Here is an 18,786-nt window from a genome sequence, read left to right as displayed (position 1 = left end):
CGGGCATTTCACTATGTCCCCTGCTGTGCAGATTCTCATCCCCACTGCGTATAAGACCCCTGCGAGTGCCGTCTTCTGCTTGGATTTTATCTCCAGATTGCTGCTGTCGCCTCCGTATCACACTCCGCAGACTGGGGGTCCACGCTTGGAGCGACCACTCACCCCCTGATCCAGCAAGCAGATTGTTCTCGATTCTGGGGTAAAAATGCTGCAGAAGTTAGATTTTTGCTGAAGTCGTCATTACACCAATACATCGCCACTGCTTTGCTTTCCACTAAGACAGAAAAGTAAAATGACGTCACAGAGACCCCCAGACCCGGACTGTGCACATTTCTGGTTTTGGCGCACGGCAGCTGGAAAATGCACCAAATATTCATTAGGGGAGGTGGGGGGGTACAGGAAAACTGCCCGTCATGACATAATGGGACCGCAGTGTCTATGCTGGAGGTAATGTGAACAGGGCCCGAGCCTAACCGTGGAGCAGACGTCATAGTGGGATGGGGGAGGGGTCCTGAAATAGAAGAGGGCACAGACAGTATATACTACGATATGGCAGTGTCGTATTTATCGCTCATACATCTGATTGTCATCACTACTACACAAGATACAGATAATATCAGGCCTCGGACGCCCCAGGACAGACATAAAGGGGGGCTCCGGGCTACAGCGACGTTCTGCTACTTTCCCATACACTTTGTCGTCAGCGCTTCACCAGTAAGATCTCCGCTTGCTTCTTAGTGAATGATAAAGTCTACGAGCAGGATTTCAGGTTCCAGAAACAAATCTGGCTTCCATTCACTGACAGCAAGCAGAGATCTGCACAGAGGTGGGGAACTGAAGCAAAGCATCGGGCGACTGCAGACCCTCGCCCCCGTACAGGGGTCTGCCTTTATTCACCACCGGATTGTGGCGTCCGGAGACATCGGCCGCGGATCCTGTGAAGTCCGGAAAAAGAGCACTTGGAATAAAGGCAGGTAAGGTGGTCCGAGGGATAAGGCACTGACCGGGGGTGGTCTGCTCACACAAGAGCCGGCAGGTCCTGCTCTGACCCCGCACAGTCCAGAGACAGAAAGAGGAGCCAGTTCTGGAGGAACCCCCGGCTGAAGGTTCCCGTGTCCACAACCAGACCCCCGAGGAGGCAGCGGCCGCTCCCCTCCCGCAGAGCGATCCTCGCCTCCCGCTCCGTCACATTGTAGCTGATGTTCAGTATCTGAATAAGGAGCAGGTAAGCCAAACCGGCCGTGACAATGCCGCAATACCACACACACGTGAAGGCAAACGACGCGCTGCAAAACATAGAATAAAAGGGGGAATGTATATACATACAGCACCTTATATATAGGGGCAGGAATCTGCATCCAGCCAGCGAGAGAACGGAACCCCCAACACTGAACCCTGAGAACATGCATTACCTGTACTGATCATAGACCCCCGGGCAGTAAAATAAGGCACCGAACACACTGCGCTCCGGACACACAGCGCCGAGCGTCACCGCCATACCGTACACAGAGGTGAACTGGAAAACCACAAGGAGCAAAAGGAAGGATCTGTGGTTCCCAGATCCAATACAGTTATTAATCCTGCAAAACACAAGAATACAACTGCTATAATACTGCCCCCTATATACAAGAATATAACTGCTATAATACTGCCCCTATGTACAAGAATATAACTGCTATAATACTGCTCCCTATATACACAAGAATATAACTACTATAATACTGCTCCTATGTACAAGAATATAACTGCTATAATACTGCTCCTATATACAAGAATATAACTACTATAATACTGCCCATATGTACAAGAATATAACTACTATAATACTGCCCCTATGTGCAAGAATATAACTACTATAATACTGCTCCTATGTACAAGAATATAACTACTATAATACTGCCCCCCTATGTACAAGAATATAACTACTATAATACTGCCCCCTATATACAAGAATATAACTACTATAATACTGCCCCTATATACAAGAATATAACTACTATAATACTGCCCCTATATACAAGAATATAACTACTATAATACTGCCCCTATGTACAAGAATATAACTACTATAATACTGCCCCCTATGTACAGGAATATAACTACTATAATACTGCCCCTATGTACAAGAATATAACTACTATAATACTGCCCCCTATGTACAAGAATATAACTACTATAATACTGCCCCTATATACAAGAATATACCGTAACTACTATAATACTGCCCCCTATGTACAAGAATATAACTACTATAATACTACCCCCTATATACAAGAATATAACTACTATAATACTGCCCCCTATGTACAAGAATATAACTACTATAATACTACCCCCTATATACAAGAATATAACTACTATAATGATCTTTTTATTTAAAATTGCCAACCAAAATTTACAAAATATTTACATTTAAATCATAAAATACAAGAAATACAAGAAATATTGAAGTGATTTCACCTTCACAAAACATTAGGTCTCAGTAATGAATCCTGACACATGAATGTTCCTCCAGCTCAGGTTCCCTATTGTCCTCTGTATATCTTTCTTATACACGGTCTTGAGACTTTCTAGGATCTTACACCTGACGTTCTCACAGGACAGGATCTCCTTATTGATGAGCAGGCAGCACCGCGCACACCACAGATGGTAGATGGTCACCACATTTATGATATACAGGGAGCTTCTGCTGTAAGCCCTGAGCCCCGGCTGGAAGTCTCCGTACAGCAGCTGAGGGTACGACTGTCCCACCAGGTGCGGTAACTTTAGCGACCTAGACACAGACTCCCACACTTGAATACTGAAGGGACACTCCAGCAGCAGATGCTCCATGGTCTCCTGTACATTGGGGCACTCATCTCTAGGACAGGATCTGTCTGATACATTCCTACACTTCAGATTATCTCGGACGTACATTTTACCATGCATCCCCAACCAAGCTACATCTCTCATATGAGGGGGAACTCTGGGGTCTCGCAGGGTTTTTGCCGCCCATTTTACGTCTAGATGTGGAGCACCCTTCAGTTGTATTTGGGCTCTGAAGTGAGAGGATAGAAGATTTTTGTACAGTTCCTTCCTACTGATCTGCTTAACATCATCATACAGGATCTTCCATCTGATGATCTTACTTATTACATGGACACCATACCAAGACACGTTATTCTTTATGCGCCCGGAGATCCTCTTGATGGGGTCTCCTACCGACCACACCGACACAAACTGCTGAATCTGTCTCTTAAACAACCAAGACCACGGCGTCTTCTCTAACTTTTTACAAAATGAGAAGTTTTTCATCAAGAACAAGAGATTAAAGAAGAGCTCGGGGCATGGCATGGAGAGGCCGCCCTCCTCATAGTGGAGATAGACAATATTTCTCCTGACCACATTCACTCGGTTACCCCATAAAAAGTGGAAGAAAACATTGGTGAGCCTAGGGAGTAACGTATCAGGCACCGGGAACACCACACTGATATAGAGGAAGAGCGGGAGCAGGAACGTCTTCAGCAGACGGATCTTCTCCTGATACGTCATCCTCCAGTGCTTCCAGCTCCGCACCTTCTGCTCGCACACCGACAACCTCTCTTCCCAGTTCACCTTCCCATCGTCTACAGCACCAAACACAACTCCCAAAATCTTTATCTGACCCTGAACTGTCCTAAAGGGCAATTGCTCTATCACCATTCTCATAGAAATCCATGGAAGCCTAAGCTTTTGGGCACGTGGTTTCTGTCAACTTACTAGAGAATTGTGCTATCCTCATGAATTGCTCCGTGCTCTGCGCTTGGAATTATAGTTGAAATTTCACGGTTCCCATGCGTATATAGAGAGGATAATTAGAGTCACCTTGGTACAGGTTTATAATTGTACTTGGAGTAGTTCATGTGATCTCCAATGAACTTTAATATCGTGTTTTCTATATGTGCATATATGGATGAGCGAGTCCCAGTTAATCAGTAAGGGATATTGTGATGAATTTTTACCCTATGCAGATTGTATTGTAACTTTGATGGTACATATTTATTCACAATCTTGACTTGTTTATAATACCTGGCACAATTGGTGCATGTTGACTGTAAGTGATGTATACCGGGTTTGACTCCCCCCACCTGTCCGCACTTTTATTCATAATAAAAATAAATAGACCTAATTGATCGCCTTTTGTTCCTCTTGTTTGTTCTATTGTATTAGCGATTTGGTCTTTATCCGTGGTCCTTTTTCTGCATAATATATTATATTGTGCTGACTATTTTCTATCGTTATGCAGAATTTATGTATGCCTTTTCTTACCCTAAAGGGCACAGAGAAGACATTCTGGTCATCCCCCAACCATAGAGCCCCGCTCTTCTCCATGTTCACAGAGGAATTAGACACATGGGAGAAAGCTGCAATCTCCTGCTGTAGAGCCGCACAGTCTTTTCTAGAAGTCACCACGACCGACATCATCCGCGTAAGCGCAGAACTTCACATCCTCCACTTTACTCTGCAGGTGACACCTCAACCCTGTAAAATCTCTATGGTCCTGCAACTTTCTAAGGAAAGGATCTAGACTGAAGACATACAACAAAGGGCTGAGAGGACAACCCTGCCTCACCCCCGACATAATCCTGAAAGGCTCGGCCAAATGGCCATTAATCAGCGGCAGACTAATGGCCTCCTTATACAGAACCTGCAACCACTGCACAAACTGCATGGGAAGACCATAATGCGACAACACCTCATACAAGTAGCCATGATGGACTCTATCAAAGGCCTTACTCTGGTCTAACCCCACAATATACGCTCCCATATTGTGCTGCTTAATATACGTCACGGCCTCTCTCACCAGCAGTAATGAGTCCTCTATAGTGCGACCCTTCACACCACACGTCTGGTTGGCGATGAGCAGCTCACCCGCCACCTCACTCAGCCGAAAATACAAGATCTTAGCCAGGATTTTATAATCCGTATTCAGTAAAGACAGGGGACGCCAGTTCTTTAGATCTTTTAGATTTCCCTTTTTTGCCAGAAGGACCAGAACAGATTTATACTGGGACTGGGTGAGCTTCCCAGCAGAGAGACACTCATTATAGACCTGCACCAGATCTGGAGCCAACAAGGCCCTAAACCCCCTATAGAACTCACTGGTCAGGCCGTCCAGCCCCGGGCTCTTGTTGGGCTTTAAGGAGTCAATGCTCCTTTTTACCTCCTCCTCAGTTATGGGCCTGGCCATACTCTCCGCCTGTACAGGGTCTAACGTTGTCCGAGACGTCCCCTTCAGATAGTCTTTAATGCCATCCTCTCTGATCTGGACCCCTTTATACAGATCTCTATAATAGTCCCCAATGATGTTATGGACTTTCTCCTGATCTGACTGCTCCACCCCATTCTCATCCAACAAGCCGGTCATTAGCTTCTTACTGACTCTGTTCTTACAAGCTATAAAGGGGTCCGGAGTATGGACACCCCAACTATCAAACTGTCCCTCTGCCTTGAGAGACTTGAGGCGATCGTACTGTAACTCTCTCATACTCCGCTTTATCTGGCTAACGTTCCGGCTGTCCACCTCCTCTCCACCATTCATCCTGCTATATAGCCTGCTCAATTGTAGTCTCAAGGCCGAGTATCTCATATACTCCACATTACTTCGTCTTTTAGCTGCCCGTATAATAAACTGCTTGATGTCACTTTTCATGATTTCCCACCACTCAGCTGTGTCCTCACACATACACTGCGTGGTCCTCCGCTCATTATAATAGGTGGTAAAGGCATCTCTAAACCCTGGCCCCTGAATTACGGAGCTATTCATCTTCCAGTACCCCTTACCACACACCCCAGTGCCGTCCGAATCCAGTGTCACGCTCACCATACAATGGTCGGAGTACTCCAGAGGGCTGATCCTGTACTGAGAACTTCTCACCTCTCTCTTTATATACACCCGGTCTATTCTACTGGCATTACCGGCTTTATGGTAAGTGAACGTCTTACTGGTATGATGGGTTCTAAAAGGGTCTACTAGATGGGCTTGCTGGACTATATTATTAAGAAAGGTCTCATCATATCTCAGTCTCTTGTGACTACTGGTTCGGTCCACATTACATGACACATTATTAAAGTCTCCACACAATAGGAATACTTTTGAAGTAAAACAATATGACTTCAGATGATCAAATAACTCCCTCCGCTCCTTTCTGGTCTGCGGAGCATAAATATTTATGGCTCTATAATGGACGGAGTCCAGCGTAAAGTCCAGCATCAGACATCGGCCCGGACAGATCTCCAAGACTCTATTCACATGAACATCCATAGTATTAAAGAGGATCCCCACACCGTCATTCCTCTCCAGACCGAAGGACCAGAATGACGGCCCGAGTCTCCAGTCTCTCTTAGCTGCATACACATGGGCATTACTCTTCAAATATGTCTCCTGTAAAAAGAAGACATCGGATCTCTCATCAGACAGACGCTGGTATATAGCCTGCCGCCGGTTCCTGGTCCTTACACTGTTCACATTAATAGAGCTTATCCTCAGCCGCATCTAGATCACTTAGACTTCCTGGTCTTCTTCCTCCTTCCACTGCTGTCACCTGTAGTTCCCCACCTCTTTGTGGACACTGGGGAAACAGGATCCACCTCATGAGAGTCACTTTCAGGAACATATGAAGGACTTTGCTCCATTTGTGTCTCTTCTTCCGGTCCTTCTCCCAGTACACTATAACGTCCAGGACTGACTGATAAATCCGGAGGCTCAGAAGTCTTCTGTACAGTTTTTATTTTTCTGGAAGGATTCGCAGCAATATTTTTCCTTTTTACGGTAACGAAACCTTCGTCATCGACACTGGACGAAGTGCCCAGTCCAACTGATTCTGCAGAAGTACTAGCCCGGGGACTGGGCGGTTTGACATAAGGCTTTTTAAACACTTTAGATTTTCCTTTAATGACTGACAGTTTAGTTTTGACTGGAAGGATTTTTGTTCTTCCTTTAGTGACTGATGGCCATTTAGCCCCTTCTTGATTAATTGATGGTAGGTTAGGAGTTGATAGCACCTTAGGGGTGTCTTCAATGACTGGTGGTACCGTAGACTTTTTTTCAGTGGCTGGTGGTCTTTGCAGAACAGCTTTCTTTGGTGGTATCACAGACTCTGGAGCTGATTCAGTGACATTAAGACTGCTATCACGATCATTGCCGACTTCAGGGACAACATCAAGACCTCTGGCAACATCTTCCTGACCTTCCTCCATAGGTACTGGGAAGATCTGATCATTATATTGATTATGTTCAGCAAAAGGACATTCCCTGAATGTGTGCCCTGATTCTGAGCACAGGTTACAGATGACAGGTCCTGTACACTCGCTCTTTACATGCCCCAACTGTCCACATAAGGAGCACTTCACACGAGAACAGTTCATGGCGAGGTGACGGCCTCCACATTTATGGCACCGACGTGGCTGACCAGGGTAGTAGCATATCCCCCTCTCGGAGCCCAAATAGAAGGAGTGCGGCAGATGACAGGTCACACCATTCTGTTGTAGGAGCTGAATCTTCACCGTATAGCCTCCATTCCACAACTGTTCCTCATCATAGATCTTCTCAGGATGACTTTTCACCATACACTGCCGACTCAGCCAGTGCTGTAGATCCGCCAGTGCCACCACCTCAGACCGGAACAGGACAGTGGCCGTTACCTCCTGCGGCTTAGACAGCTGGATACAGTAGAGGTCATCCCAGATCTTATCATCTCTGGTGTCATTATAGATGCTCCAGAACGCATCCAGATCATACTGCAGCTTAAAACTGACATCAAAGACTCTGCTGGGGGGAACGTGTATCAGAGCATGGATTTCAGACGCCTGAAACTTCATGAAACCTTTCAGAAGGACTTTACCAATATAGATTCTGGAAGGGATCTTCTCCTCTGGCCCGGTGTACTTGATCCTCACAGCATTTATTCTTTGAGGTGGAGGGTTCACTAGTCTTGTGACATTGGAGAACAGTCTCCTGGGCTGATGCTGGTCGTCAGATGGGTTAGAGCCAGCATTTTCCCCATTCACAGGCGTATCGGTGCTGGGATTCTCAGCTGCAGGCGGCTCAGTGCTGCCGCTCTCCCCGGCCTTATGATTACTGGACCCCGATTGTGCTGCAAACATGGCTAACTCCACTACTGATTGCTGCTGCACATTACATGGCAGAGAGTCCACCAGCCCCGACTGTTGCACATTACATGGCAGAGAGTCCACCAGCCCCAACTGCTGCACAATATTATCTCCATTGTCTAACACCGACGATCCGGAATCCATTAATACCACGATATTGTCGCCACTTACTGCCACAGACGGCCGAGAGTCCATTATACTTTCTGCTGCCAGAAGGTCTTCATTACTAGCACCACTGAGCGCGGTCTCAATCATATTGCCTAGGGTCTCACCCACCGTGCCGAGCGGGGTCTCACCCACCATGCCGAGCGGGGTCTCACCCACCATGCCGAGCGGGGTCCGCGGGGTCCCACCCACCGTGCCGAGCGGGGTCTCACTTACTGTGCTGAGCGGGATCTCACTTACTGTGCTGAGCGGGGTCTCACTTACTGTGCTGAGCGGGGTCTCACTTACTGTGCTGAGCGGGGTCTCACTTACTGTGCTGAGCGGGGTCTCACTTACTGTGCTGAGCGGGGTCTCACTTACTGTGCTGAGCGGGGTCTCACTCACTATGCCGAGTGGTGTCTCACTCACTATGCTGAGCGGGGTCTCACTCACTATGCTGAGCGGGGTCTCACTCACTATGCTGAGCGGGGTCTCACTCACTATGCTGAGCGGGGTCTCACTCACTATGCCGAGCGGTGTCTTACTCACTATGCCGAGCGGTGTCTCACTCACTATGCCGAGCGGGGTCTCACTCACTATGCCGAGCGGGGTCTCACCTACTGTCTCTGTACAAGGTGTACTTCCATTCTCAGTAGCAGGAATAATGTTCATTTCATTGCTGCACACAGAGTGCTCTGCAGTTAACCCCTCTTGTGCTGACACACATGGCTCTGCAGTTAACCCATCATTTGCTGACACACATTGCTCTGCAGCATTTTCGGATGTCTCTGACCGCTCACATTGCGCCCCTGATATTAATGCCGCGCTCCTCACCGGATTCCCCTGACTCACAATGTCATACACAGTCTCATAGTCTTTGTCCTTTGATTTAATGAAGCGCTGTCTCTTTACACTCTGGGCTCTGGATTCCCTTTGTTTTTCCTTAGTCCGTGTCTCCACTCTGGTCACAGAGGTCAGGTTCTTCTCCAGTCTTTCTTTCTGCATCGCCAGCTCACGTGTACAGTCATCCAGGCACTCACATTTCATCAGCTTCAGTTTTGGATCACTCTCATTACTAATTTCTCTTTTTAGTCTGCTAATTTGCATTTCCAACTTAAAAATACTTTTCCTTGTATCTTTGGAACTTAATCCAGAAATATTGCACTCAGGTTTCAAGGACTCACCAGCCACCATTTCCACTTCTCCACCACCATCAGATCCATGCTGCAGGCCACACTCCAGACTGTGGACTTCTCCTGGATCATCAGCCCAGCTCCCCTCCCCTCCACCTGGGTCTGAGGCCATGGCCTCCGCCCTGCTGAGAGCTCACAAACACACGTCTATCCTCTCCTATGGACAAGAATAGAACTACTATAATACTGCCCCCTATGTACAAGAATATAACTGCTATAATACTGCCCCTATGTACAGGAATATAACTACTATAATACTGCCCCCTATGTACAAGAATATAACTACTATAATACTGCCCCCTATGTACAAGAATATAACTACTATAATACTGCCCCCTATGTACAGGAATATAACTACTATAATACTGCTCCTATGTACAAGAATATAACTACTATAATACTGCTCCCTATAAACATGAATATAACTACTATAATACTGATCCTATGTACAAGAATATAACTACTATAATACTGCCCCCTATGTACAAGAATATAACTACTATAATACTGCCCCTATGTACAAGAATATAACTACTATAATACTGCCCCCTATATACAAGAATATAACTACTATAATACTGCCCCCTATGTACAAGAATATAACTACTATAATACTGCCCCTATGTACAGGAATATAACTACTATAATACTGCCCCCTATGTACAAGAATATAACTACTATAATACTGCCCCCTATGTACAGGAATATAACTACTATAATACTGCCCCCTATGTACAAGAATATAACTACTATAATACTGCCCCCTATGTACAAGAATATAACTACTATAATACTGCCCCCTATGTACAAGAATATAACTACTATAATACTGCCCCTATGTACAAGAATATAACTACTATAATACTGCCCCTATGTACAGGAATATAACTACTATAATACTGCCCCCTATGTACAAGAATATAACTACTATAATACTGCCCCCTATGTACAAGAATATAACTACTATAATACTGCCCCCTATATACAAGAATATAACTACTATAATACTGCCCCCTATGTACAAGAATATAACTACTATAATACTGCCCCTATGTACAGGAATATAACTACTATAATACTGCCCCCTATGTACAAGAATATAACTACTATAATACTGCCCCCTATGTACAGGAATATAACTACTATAATACTGCCCCCTATGTACAGGAATATAACTACTATAATACTGCCCCTATGTACAAGAATATAACTACTATAATACTGCCCCCTATATACAAGAATATAACTACTATAATACTGCCCCCTATGTACAAGAATATAACTACTATAATACTGCCCCCTATGTACAAGAATATAACTACTATAATACTGCCCCCTATGTACAGGAATATAACTACTATAATACTGCCCCCTATGTACAAGAATATAACTACTATAATACTGCCCCCTATGTACAAGAATATAACTACTATAATACTGCCCCCTATGTACAAGAATATAACTACTATAATACTGCCCCTATGTACAAGAATATAACTACTATAATACTGCCCCCTATATACAAGAATATAACTGCTATAATACTGCTATGTACAAGAATATAACTGCTATAATACTGCCCCTATGTACAGTAATATACTATACCGCCCTATGCCTGGTTACCTGGCCCCCACTTACCAGACGCAGTGGTGGTCCAGCCTCTGGACACAGCTCCCGCATATCCTGCAGTGGCCGCTTCGTGGGGTTCTTAGGACTTGGCAGATCGGACACCAGTTCTTCTCTGTGGGTAGATGTAGCTTTTCCTCCGGACCCCCGTCCTCAGATTTCCAGACCCCGTTAGCTGCCTCTGTCCTGCCCCTTGTTGCCCCCCGGGTGCTGCATGTGCTTTTGTTGAGGTAGCCGGGATCCCGCTTTGCTTTTGCCAGACACAGGAGGGTCAGCAGCAGGCCGCAGGAGATGGCGCAGAAGTGGCCCCAGCCGACGTGGCCCTTCAGGAGAACCTCCCGCACAAAGTGATAATACATGTATCCCAGAGAGAAGAGGGCGAGGCTGAGGAAGAGGAGGGTCTGCCCCTTTCTCCGGTGCGTCAGCCGATAATACCAGAGCACCAGTATGGGCAGCGAGCCGAGGACCACCACCCCCAGGAGGACATGGAAAGCTGCCACGTGCAGGGAGATGGGCAGCACAACCAGCGGGGGCAGGACGCTCAGGTTAACCTTCCTGGCACCACGAATCCACGGGACACGGAAACGATCAGACGCAGTGTCCATCACCCTCCCCAAGACCTCCGGCTGCAGAGACCTACAGGTGATCCATCTGGAGGAAGAAGAGAAGGACATGAGACCCAAAGAACCGGACCGAGGGCTCACTGCTGGGGACCGGACGCACAATCCAGCTGTGGAAACAGTCAGCAAGCATGAAGCGCCCTAATGTGGGGGCAGGTGGAGGAACAGGAGCCTGGAGGCAAAGCAATACTGAACTAGCAGCTCTAAAGCCAGCAGAATAGTGAGTGCAGCTCTGGAGTATAATACAGGATATAACTCAGGATCAGTAATGTAATGTATGTACACAGTGACTGCACCAGCAGAATAGTGAGTGCAGCTCTGGGGTATAATACAGGAGGTAACTCAGGATCAGTAATGTATGTACACAGTGACTGCACCAGCAGAATAGCGAGTGCAGCTCTGGAGGATAATACAGGAGGTAACTCAGGATCAGTAATGTAATGTATGTACACAGTGACTGCACCAGCAGAATAGTGAGTGCAGCTCTGGAGTATAGTACAGGAGGTAACTCAGTATCAGTAATGTAATGTATGTACACAGTGACTGCACCAGCAGAATAGTGAGTGCAGCTCTGGAGTATAATACAGGAGGTAACTCAGGATCAGTAATGTATGTACACAGTGACTGCACCAGCAGAATAGTGAGTGCAGCTCTGGAGGATAATACAGGAGGTAACTCAGGATCAGTAATGTATGTACACAGTGACTGCACCAGCAGAATAGTGAGTGCAGCTCTGGAGGATAATACAGGAGGTAACTCAGGATCAGTAATGTAATGTATGTACACAGTGACTGCACCAGCAGAATAGTGAGTGCAGCTGTGGAGTATAATACAGGAGGTAACTCAGGATCAGTAATGTAATGTATGTACACAGTGACTGCACCAGCAGAATAGTGAGTGCAGCTCTGGAGTATAATACAGGAGGTAACTCAGGATCAGTAATGTAATGTATGTGCACAGTGACTGCACCAGCAGAATAGTAAGCGCAGCTCTGGAGTATAATACAGGAGGTAACTCACGATCAGTAATGTAATGTATGTACACAGTGACTGCACCAGCAGAATAGTAAGTGCAGCTCTGGAGTATAATACAGGAGGTAACTCAGGATCAGTAATGTAATGTATGTACACAGTGACTGCACCAGCAGAATAGTGAGTGCAGCTCTGGAGTATAATACAGGAGGTAACTCAGGATCAGTAATGTAATGTATGTGCACAGTGACTGCACCAGCAGAATAGTGAGTGCAGCTCTGGAGTATAATACAGGAGGTAACTCAGGATCAGTAATGTAATGTATGTACACAGTGACTGCACCAGCAGAATAGTGAGTGCAGCTCTGGAGTATAATACAGGAGGTAACTCAGGATCAGTAATGTAATGTATGTGCACAGTGACTGCACCAGCAGAATAGTGAGTGCAGCTCTGGAGTATAATACAGGAGGTAACTCAGGATCAGTAATGTAATGTATGTACACAGTGACTGCACCAGCAGAATAGTGAGTGCAGCTCTGGAGTATAATACAGGAGGTAACTCAGGATCAGTAATGTAATGTATGTACACAGTGACTGCACCAGCAGAATAGTGAGTGCAGCTCTGGAGTATAATACAGGAGGTAACTCAGGATCAGTAATGTATGTGCACAGAGACTTATGAGTCTTTCCATTATCAGTCTCCGCAGTCAAGCCTTTGGGTTTCCTGTGGACCTTACACTTCTGCTGTGTCCGGGTCTTGGGGTCTGCTTTCAGGGGGCCGTGCGCTGTGGGTGTCGCTCACCTGTCACAGGCCTCGTCCAGGTCCTCGCAGTCGCACAGACAGGCGGCCAGGTGACTCCTCTCTCCCTTCTGGTTGATGTACTCGCAGCAGCACAGAACGTCCTCCGCGTCTCCCCCGCTCCGGGTCGCCCTCTTTTTCCTGACTCCGTTCATAGCTGCTGCCTTTGCTATAGAGGCCAAACGTCAAACATCCGGAGAGCGCAGCGGGCACCAGAGCGACGCTCCATCAGACAAAGCCGCCCCTACTGACAGCCGAAAAAAGGATTAGTGACATCTGCACCACCCGCAGCCTCACCCCAAATCCCAGTCACCCCCCCCCCCCCCACCCCAAATCCAAGAGTCACACGCCCTCCTCACCCCAAATCCCAGTCACCCCCCACACACCCCAAATGCAAGTCACCCGCCCTCCTCACCCCAAATCACAGTCACCTCCCCCCCACACCCCAAATCCAAGAGTCACCCGCCCTCCTCACCCCAAATCCCAGTCACCCCCCCACACCCCAAATCCAAGAGTCACCCGCCCTCCTCACCCCAAATCCCAGTCACCCCCCCACACCCCAAATCCAAGAGTCACACGCCCTCCTCACCCCAAATCCCAGTCACCCCCCCCCACACACACCCCAAATCCAAGAGTCACTCGCCCTCCTCACCCCAAATCCCAGTCACCCCCCCCCACACACACCCCAAATCCAAGAGTCACCCGCCCTCCTCACCCCAAATCCCAGTCACCCCCCCCACACCCCAAATCCAAGAGTCACCCGCCCTCCTCACCCCAAATCTCAGTCACCCCCCCCACACCCCAAATCCAAGAGTCACCCGCCCTCCTCACCCCAAATCCCAGTCACACCCCCCACACCCCAAATCCAAGAGTCACCCGCCCTCCTCACCCCAAATCCCAGTCACACCCCCACACCCCAAATCCAAGAGTCACACGCCCTCCTCACCCCAAATCCCAGTCACACCCCCCCCCCCACACCCCAAATCCAAGAGTCACTCGCCCTCCTCACCCCAAATCCCAGTCACCCCCCCCCACACACACCCCAAATCCAAGAGTCACCCGCCCTCCTCACCCCAAATCCCAGTCACCCCCCCCACACCCCAAATCCAAGAGTCACCCGCCCTCCTCACCCCAAATCTCAGTCACCCCCCCCACACCCCAAATCCAAGAGTCACCCGCCCTCCTCACCCCAAATCCCAGTCACACCCCCACACCCCAAATCCAAGAGTCACCCGCCCTCCTCACCCCAAATCTCAGTCACCCCCCCCACACCCCAAATCCAAGAGTCACCCGCCCTCCTCACCCCAAATCCCAGTCACCCCCCCCACACCCCAAATCCAAGAGTCACCCGCCCTCCTCACCCCAAATCCCAGTCACACCCCCCACACCCCAAATCCAAGAGTCACCCGCCCTCCTCACCGCAAATCCCAGTCACACCCCCACACACCCCAAATCCAAGAGTCACCCGCCCTCCTCACCCCAAATCCCAGTCACCCCCCCCACACCCCAAATCCAAGAGTCACACGCCCTCCTCACCCCAAATCCCAGAGGTGAGGGGGTAACCTGGAGACATGAGGTGAAGATGTCTCGGGAGGGGGGGTGTCACCCTGCTCCCTCCTCACCCCCGTGTCTCCGGGGGTCTCTCCCCCTCCTCACCCCCGTGTCTCCGGGGGTCTCTCCCCCTCCTCACCCCCGTGTCTCCGGGGGTCTCTCCCCCTCCTCACCCCCGTGTCTCCGGGGGTCGGTCTCCCCCTCCTCACCCCCGTGTCTCCGGGGGTCGGTCTCCCCCTCCTCACCCCTGTGTCTCCGGGGGTCTCTCTCCCCCTCCTCACCCCTGTGTCTCCGGGGGTCTCTCTCCCCCTCCTCACCCCTGTGTCTCCGGGGGTCTCTCTCCCCCTCCTCACCCCTGTGTCTCCGGGGGTCTCTCTCCCCCTCCTCACCCCTGTGTCTCCGGGGGTCGGTCTCCCCCTCCTCACCCCTGTGTCTCCGGGGGTCGGTCTCCCCCTCCTCACCCCTGTGTCTCCGGGGGTCGGTCTCCCCCTCCTCACCCCTGTGTCTCCGGGGGTCTCTCTCCCCCTCCTCACCCCTGTGTCTCCGGGGGTCTCTCTCCCCCTCCTCACCCCTGTGTCTCCGGGGGTCTCTCTCCCCCTCCTCACCCCTGTGTCTCCGGGGGTCTCTCTCCCCCTCCTCACCCCTGTGTCTCCGGGGGTCTCTCTCCCCCTCCTCACCCCTGTGTCTCCGGGGGTCTCTCTCCCCCTCCTCACCCCTGTGTCTCCGGGGGTCTCTCTCCCCCTCCTCACCCCTGTGTCTCCGGGGGTCTCTCTCCCCCTCCTCACCCCTGTGTCTCCGGGGGTCTCTCCCCCTCCTCACCCCCGTGTCTCCGGGGGTCTCTCTCCCTCCTCACCCCCGTGTCTCCGGGGGTCTTTCCCCCTCCTCACCCCCGTGTCTCCGGGGGTCTCTCCCCCTCCTCACCCCTGTGTCTCCGGGGGTCTCTCCCCCTCCTCACCCCCGTGTCTCCGGGGGTCTCTCCCCCTCCTCACCCCTGTGTCCCCGGGGGTCTCTCTCCCTCCTCACCCCTGTGTCTCCGGGGGTCTCTCTCCCCCTCCTCACCCCCGTGTCTCCGGGGGTCTCTCCCCCTCCTCACCCCCGTGTCTCCGGGGGTCTCTCTCCCCCTCCTCACCCCCGTGTCTCCGGGGGTCTCTCTCCCTCCTCACCCCCGTGTCTCCGGGGGTCTCTCTCCCTCCTCACCCCCGTGTCTCCGGGGGTCTTTCCCCCTCCTCACCCCCGTGTCTCCGGGGGTCTCTCCCCCTCCTCACCCCCGTGTCTCCGGGGGTCTCTCTCCCTCCTCACCCCTGTGTCTCCGGGGGTCTCTCCCCCTCCTCACCCCCGTGTCTCCGGGGGTCTCTCCCCCTCCTCACCCCCGTGTCTCCGGGGGTCTCACTCCCCCTCCTCACCCCCGTGTCTCCGGGGGTCTCTCCCTCCTCACCCCCGTGTCTCCGGGGGTCTCTCTCCGTTGCTCGGTTACCTCCGTCCTGTTGCTCTTCTCTCCTCAGTGACCGGCAGCAGCTGAGGGGCGTGTCCACACTTCCTAGTTCAGGCCCGCCCATATCACGTGTCGGGGAACATTAACCGTCTGCTGCCCGCGGTGGTGGAGAGCGGAGCCTGAGCCCTTCCTAGAAGTGGATGTCCTGTCCGCGCGTCCTCAGGTGTATACATGTGGCCGCACAGTGACCTGCGCCCGTCCCGCGCCCGCTGAAGCCATCAACTTCTTGTTGGGTGTACCAAGATGGCCGCCCCCGGCTGCGCTGTGTGTCCCCCCGTCCCTGCCGCAGAGACACCTGCTCTTGTGAGATGCAGGATGGGCGGCCGCGTCCAGGGGTCTGTATTCTGCCACAGTGCGACATTTCCAGCGCTTTCTCCAGACTCCATCTATGTCTTCCTCCTCTGAGGAATATTGAAATGAGAAGGGGCTGAAGCCAATGCCGTCTGGACGAGGGCGAGACTGCGGACCCCTGGGAGGAGGGCGAGACTGCGGACCCCTGGGAGGAGGGCGAGACTGCGGGCCCCTGGGAGGAAAGCGAGGCTGCGGACCCCTGGGAGGAAAGCGAGACTGCGGACCCCTGGGACGAGGGCGAGACTGCGGACCCCTGGGACGAGGGCGAGACTGCGGACCCCTGGGAGGAGGGCGAGACTGCGGACCCCTGGGACGAGAGCGAGACTGCGGACCCCTGGGACGAGGGCGAGACTGCGGACCCCTGGGAGGAGGGCGAGACTGCGGACCCCTGGGAGGAAAGCGAGACTGCGGACCCCTGGGAGGAGGGCGAGGCTGCGGACCCCTGGGAGGAAAGCGAGACTGCGGACCCCTGGGACGAGGGCGAGACTGCGGACCCCTGGGAGGAGGGCGAGACTGCGGACCCCTGGGACGAGGGCGAGACTGCGGACCCCTGGGACGAGGGCGAGACTGCGGACCCCTGGGACGAGGGCGAGACTGCGGACCCCTGGGACGAGGGCGAGACTGCGGACCCCTGGGACGAGGGCGAGACTGCGGACCCCTGGGAGGAGGGCGAGACTGCGGACCCCTGGGAGGAGGGCGAGACTGCGGACCCCTGGGAGGAAAGCGAGGCTGCGGGCCCCTGGGAGGAGGGCGAGACTGCGGACCCCTGGGAGGAGGGCGAGACTGCGGACCCCTGGGAGGAAAGCGAGGCTGCGGGCCCCTGGGACGAGGGCGAGGCCGCGGGCCCCTGGGACGAGGGCGAGGCCGCGGGCCCCTGGGACGAGGGCGAGACCGCGGACCCCTGGGAGGAGGGCGAGACTGCGGACCCCTGGGAGGAAAGCGAGACTGCGGACCCCTGGGACGAGGGCGAGACTGCGGACCCCTGGGAGGAGGGCGAGGCTGCGGGCCCCTGGGACGAGGGCGAGGCCGCGGGCCCCTGGGACGAGGGCGAGGCCGCGGGCCCCTGGGACGAGGGCGAGGCCGCGGGCCCCTGGGAGGAGGGCGAGGCCGCGGGCCCCTGGGAGGAGGGCAAGACTGCGGACCCCTGGGAGGAGGGCGAGGCTGCGGACCCCTGGGAGGAGGGCGAGACTGCGGACCCCTGGGAGGAAAGCGAGGCTGCGGGCCCCTGTGAGGAAGGCGAGGCTGCGGGCCCCTGGATGGAGGGCGAGACTGCGGACCCCTGGGAGGAGGGCGAGACTGCGGACCCCTGGGAGGAGGGCGAGACTGCGGACCCCTGGGAGGAGGGCGAGACTGCGGACCCCTGGGAGGAAAGCGAGGCTGCGGGCCCCTGTGAGGAAGGCGAGGCTGCGGGCCCCTGGATGGAGGGCGAGACTGCGGACCCCTGGGAGGAGGGCGAGACTGCGGACCCCTGGGAGGAGGGCGAGACTGCGGACCCCTGGGAGGAAAGCGAGACTGCGGACCCCTGGGACGAGGGCGAGACTGCGGACCCCTGGGAGGAAAGCGAGGCTGCGGGCCCCTGGGACGAGGGCGAGGCCGCGGGCCCCTGGGACGAGGGCGAGGCCGCGGGCCCCTGGGACGAGGGCGAGACCGCGGACCCCTGGGACGAGGGCGAGACCGCGGACCCCAGGGGCGAGGGCGAGACCGCGGACCCCAGGGGCGAGGGCGAGGCCGCGGGCCCCTGGGAGGAGGGCGAGGCCGCGGGCCCCTGGGAGGAGGGCGAGGCCGCGGGCCCCTGGGAGGAGGGCGAGGCCGCGGGCCCCTGGGAGGAGGGCGAGGCCGCGGGCCCCTGGGACGAGGGCGAGACCGCGGACCCCTGGGACGAGGGCGAGACCGCGGACCCCTGGGACGA

At 52.6% G+C, this 18,786-nt stretch overlaps 1 protein-coding gene across 7 annotated transcripts; it reads right to left on the bottom strand.

Moving 5' to 3' along the window:
* Positions 1–538: 538 nt before the first annotated feature.
* ZDHHC23 (zDHHC palmitoyltransferase 23) lies at positions 539–16,611 on the bottom strand. Of its 7 annotated transcripts, none has more exons than XM_075334887.1 (5): positions 16,509–16,611; positions 13,487–13,730; positions 11,106–11,744; positions 1,413–1,580; positions 539–1,286 (listed from the first exon to the last, which is right to left on the bottom strand). In XM_075334887.1, exons 2-5 carry the CDS (start codon positions 13,636–13,638, stop codon positions 1,019–1,021), a joined length of 1,227 nt encoding a protein of 408 aa, XP_075191002.1. In that variant the 5' UTR covers positions 13,639–13,730; positions 16,509–16,611; the 3' UTR covers positions 539–1,018. The 7 variants fall into 7 exon arrangements, with proteins under 7 accessions (XP_075191002.1, XP_075191003.1, XP_075191004.1 ...); XM_075334888.1 differs by having other exon boundaries at positions 13,487–13,727; XM_075334889.1 differs by having other exon boundaries at positions 13,487–13,727; positions 16,470–16,525.
* Between the last annotated feature and the right edge of the window lie 2,175 nt (positions 16,612–18,786).

The sequence above is a fragment of the Anomaloglossus baeobatrachus genome, chromosome 2 (genome assembly GCF_048569485.1).
Source record: "Anomaloglossus baeobatrachus isolate aAnoBae1 chromosome 2, aAnoBae1.hap1, whole genome shotgun sequence".
Classification (NCBI taxonomy): Eukaryota; Metazoa; Chordata; class Amphibia; order Anura; family Aromobatidae; genus Anomaloglossus; species Anomaloglossus baeobatrachus.
This window is presented reverse-complemented; position numbering and strand designations above follow the sequence as displayed.

Bases quoted from the DNA above. Each gene is read 5' to 3' on its own strand.
- ZDHHC23 (XM_075334887.1), bottom strand. From the start codon at position 13,638: ATGAACGGAGTCAGGAAAAAGAGGGCGACCCGGAGCGGGGGAGACGCG. The intron at 11,745-13,486 runs GTGAGCGACACC...TTCTTCCTCCAG, and splicing joins CTGGACGAGGCCTGTGACAG to ATGGATCACCTGTAGGTCTC. The intron at 1,581-11,105 runs GTAAGTGGGGGC...TGTGTTTTGCAG, and splicing joins CTGGACCACCACTGCGTCTG to GATTAATAACTGTATTGGAT.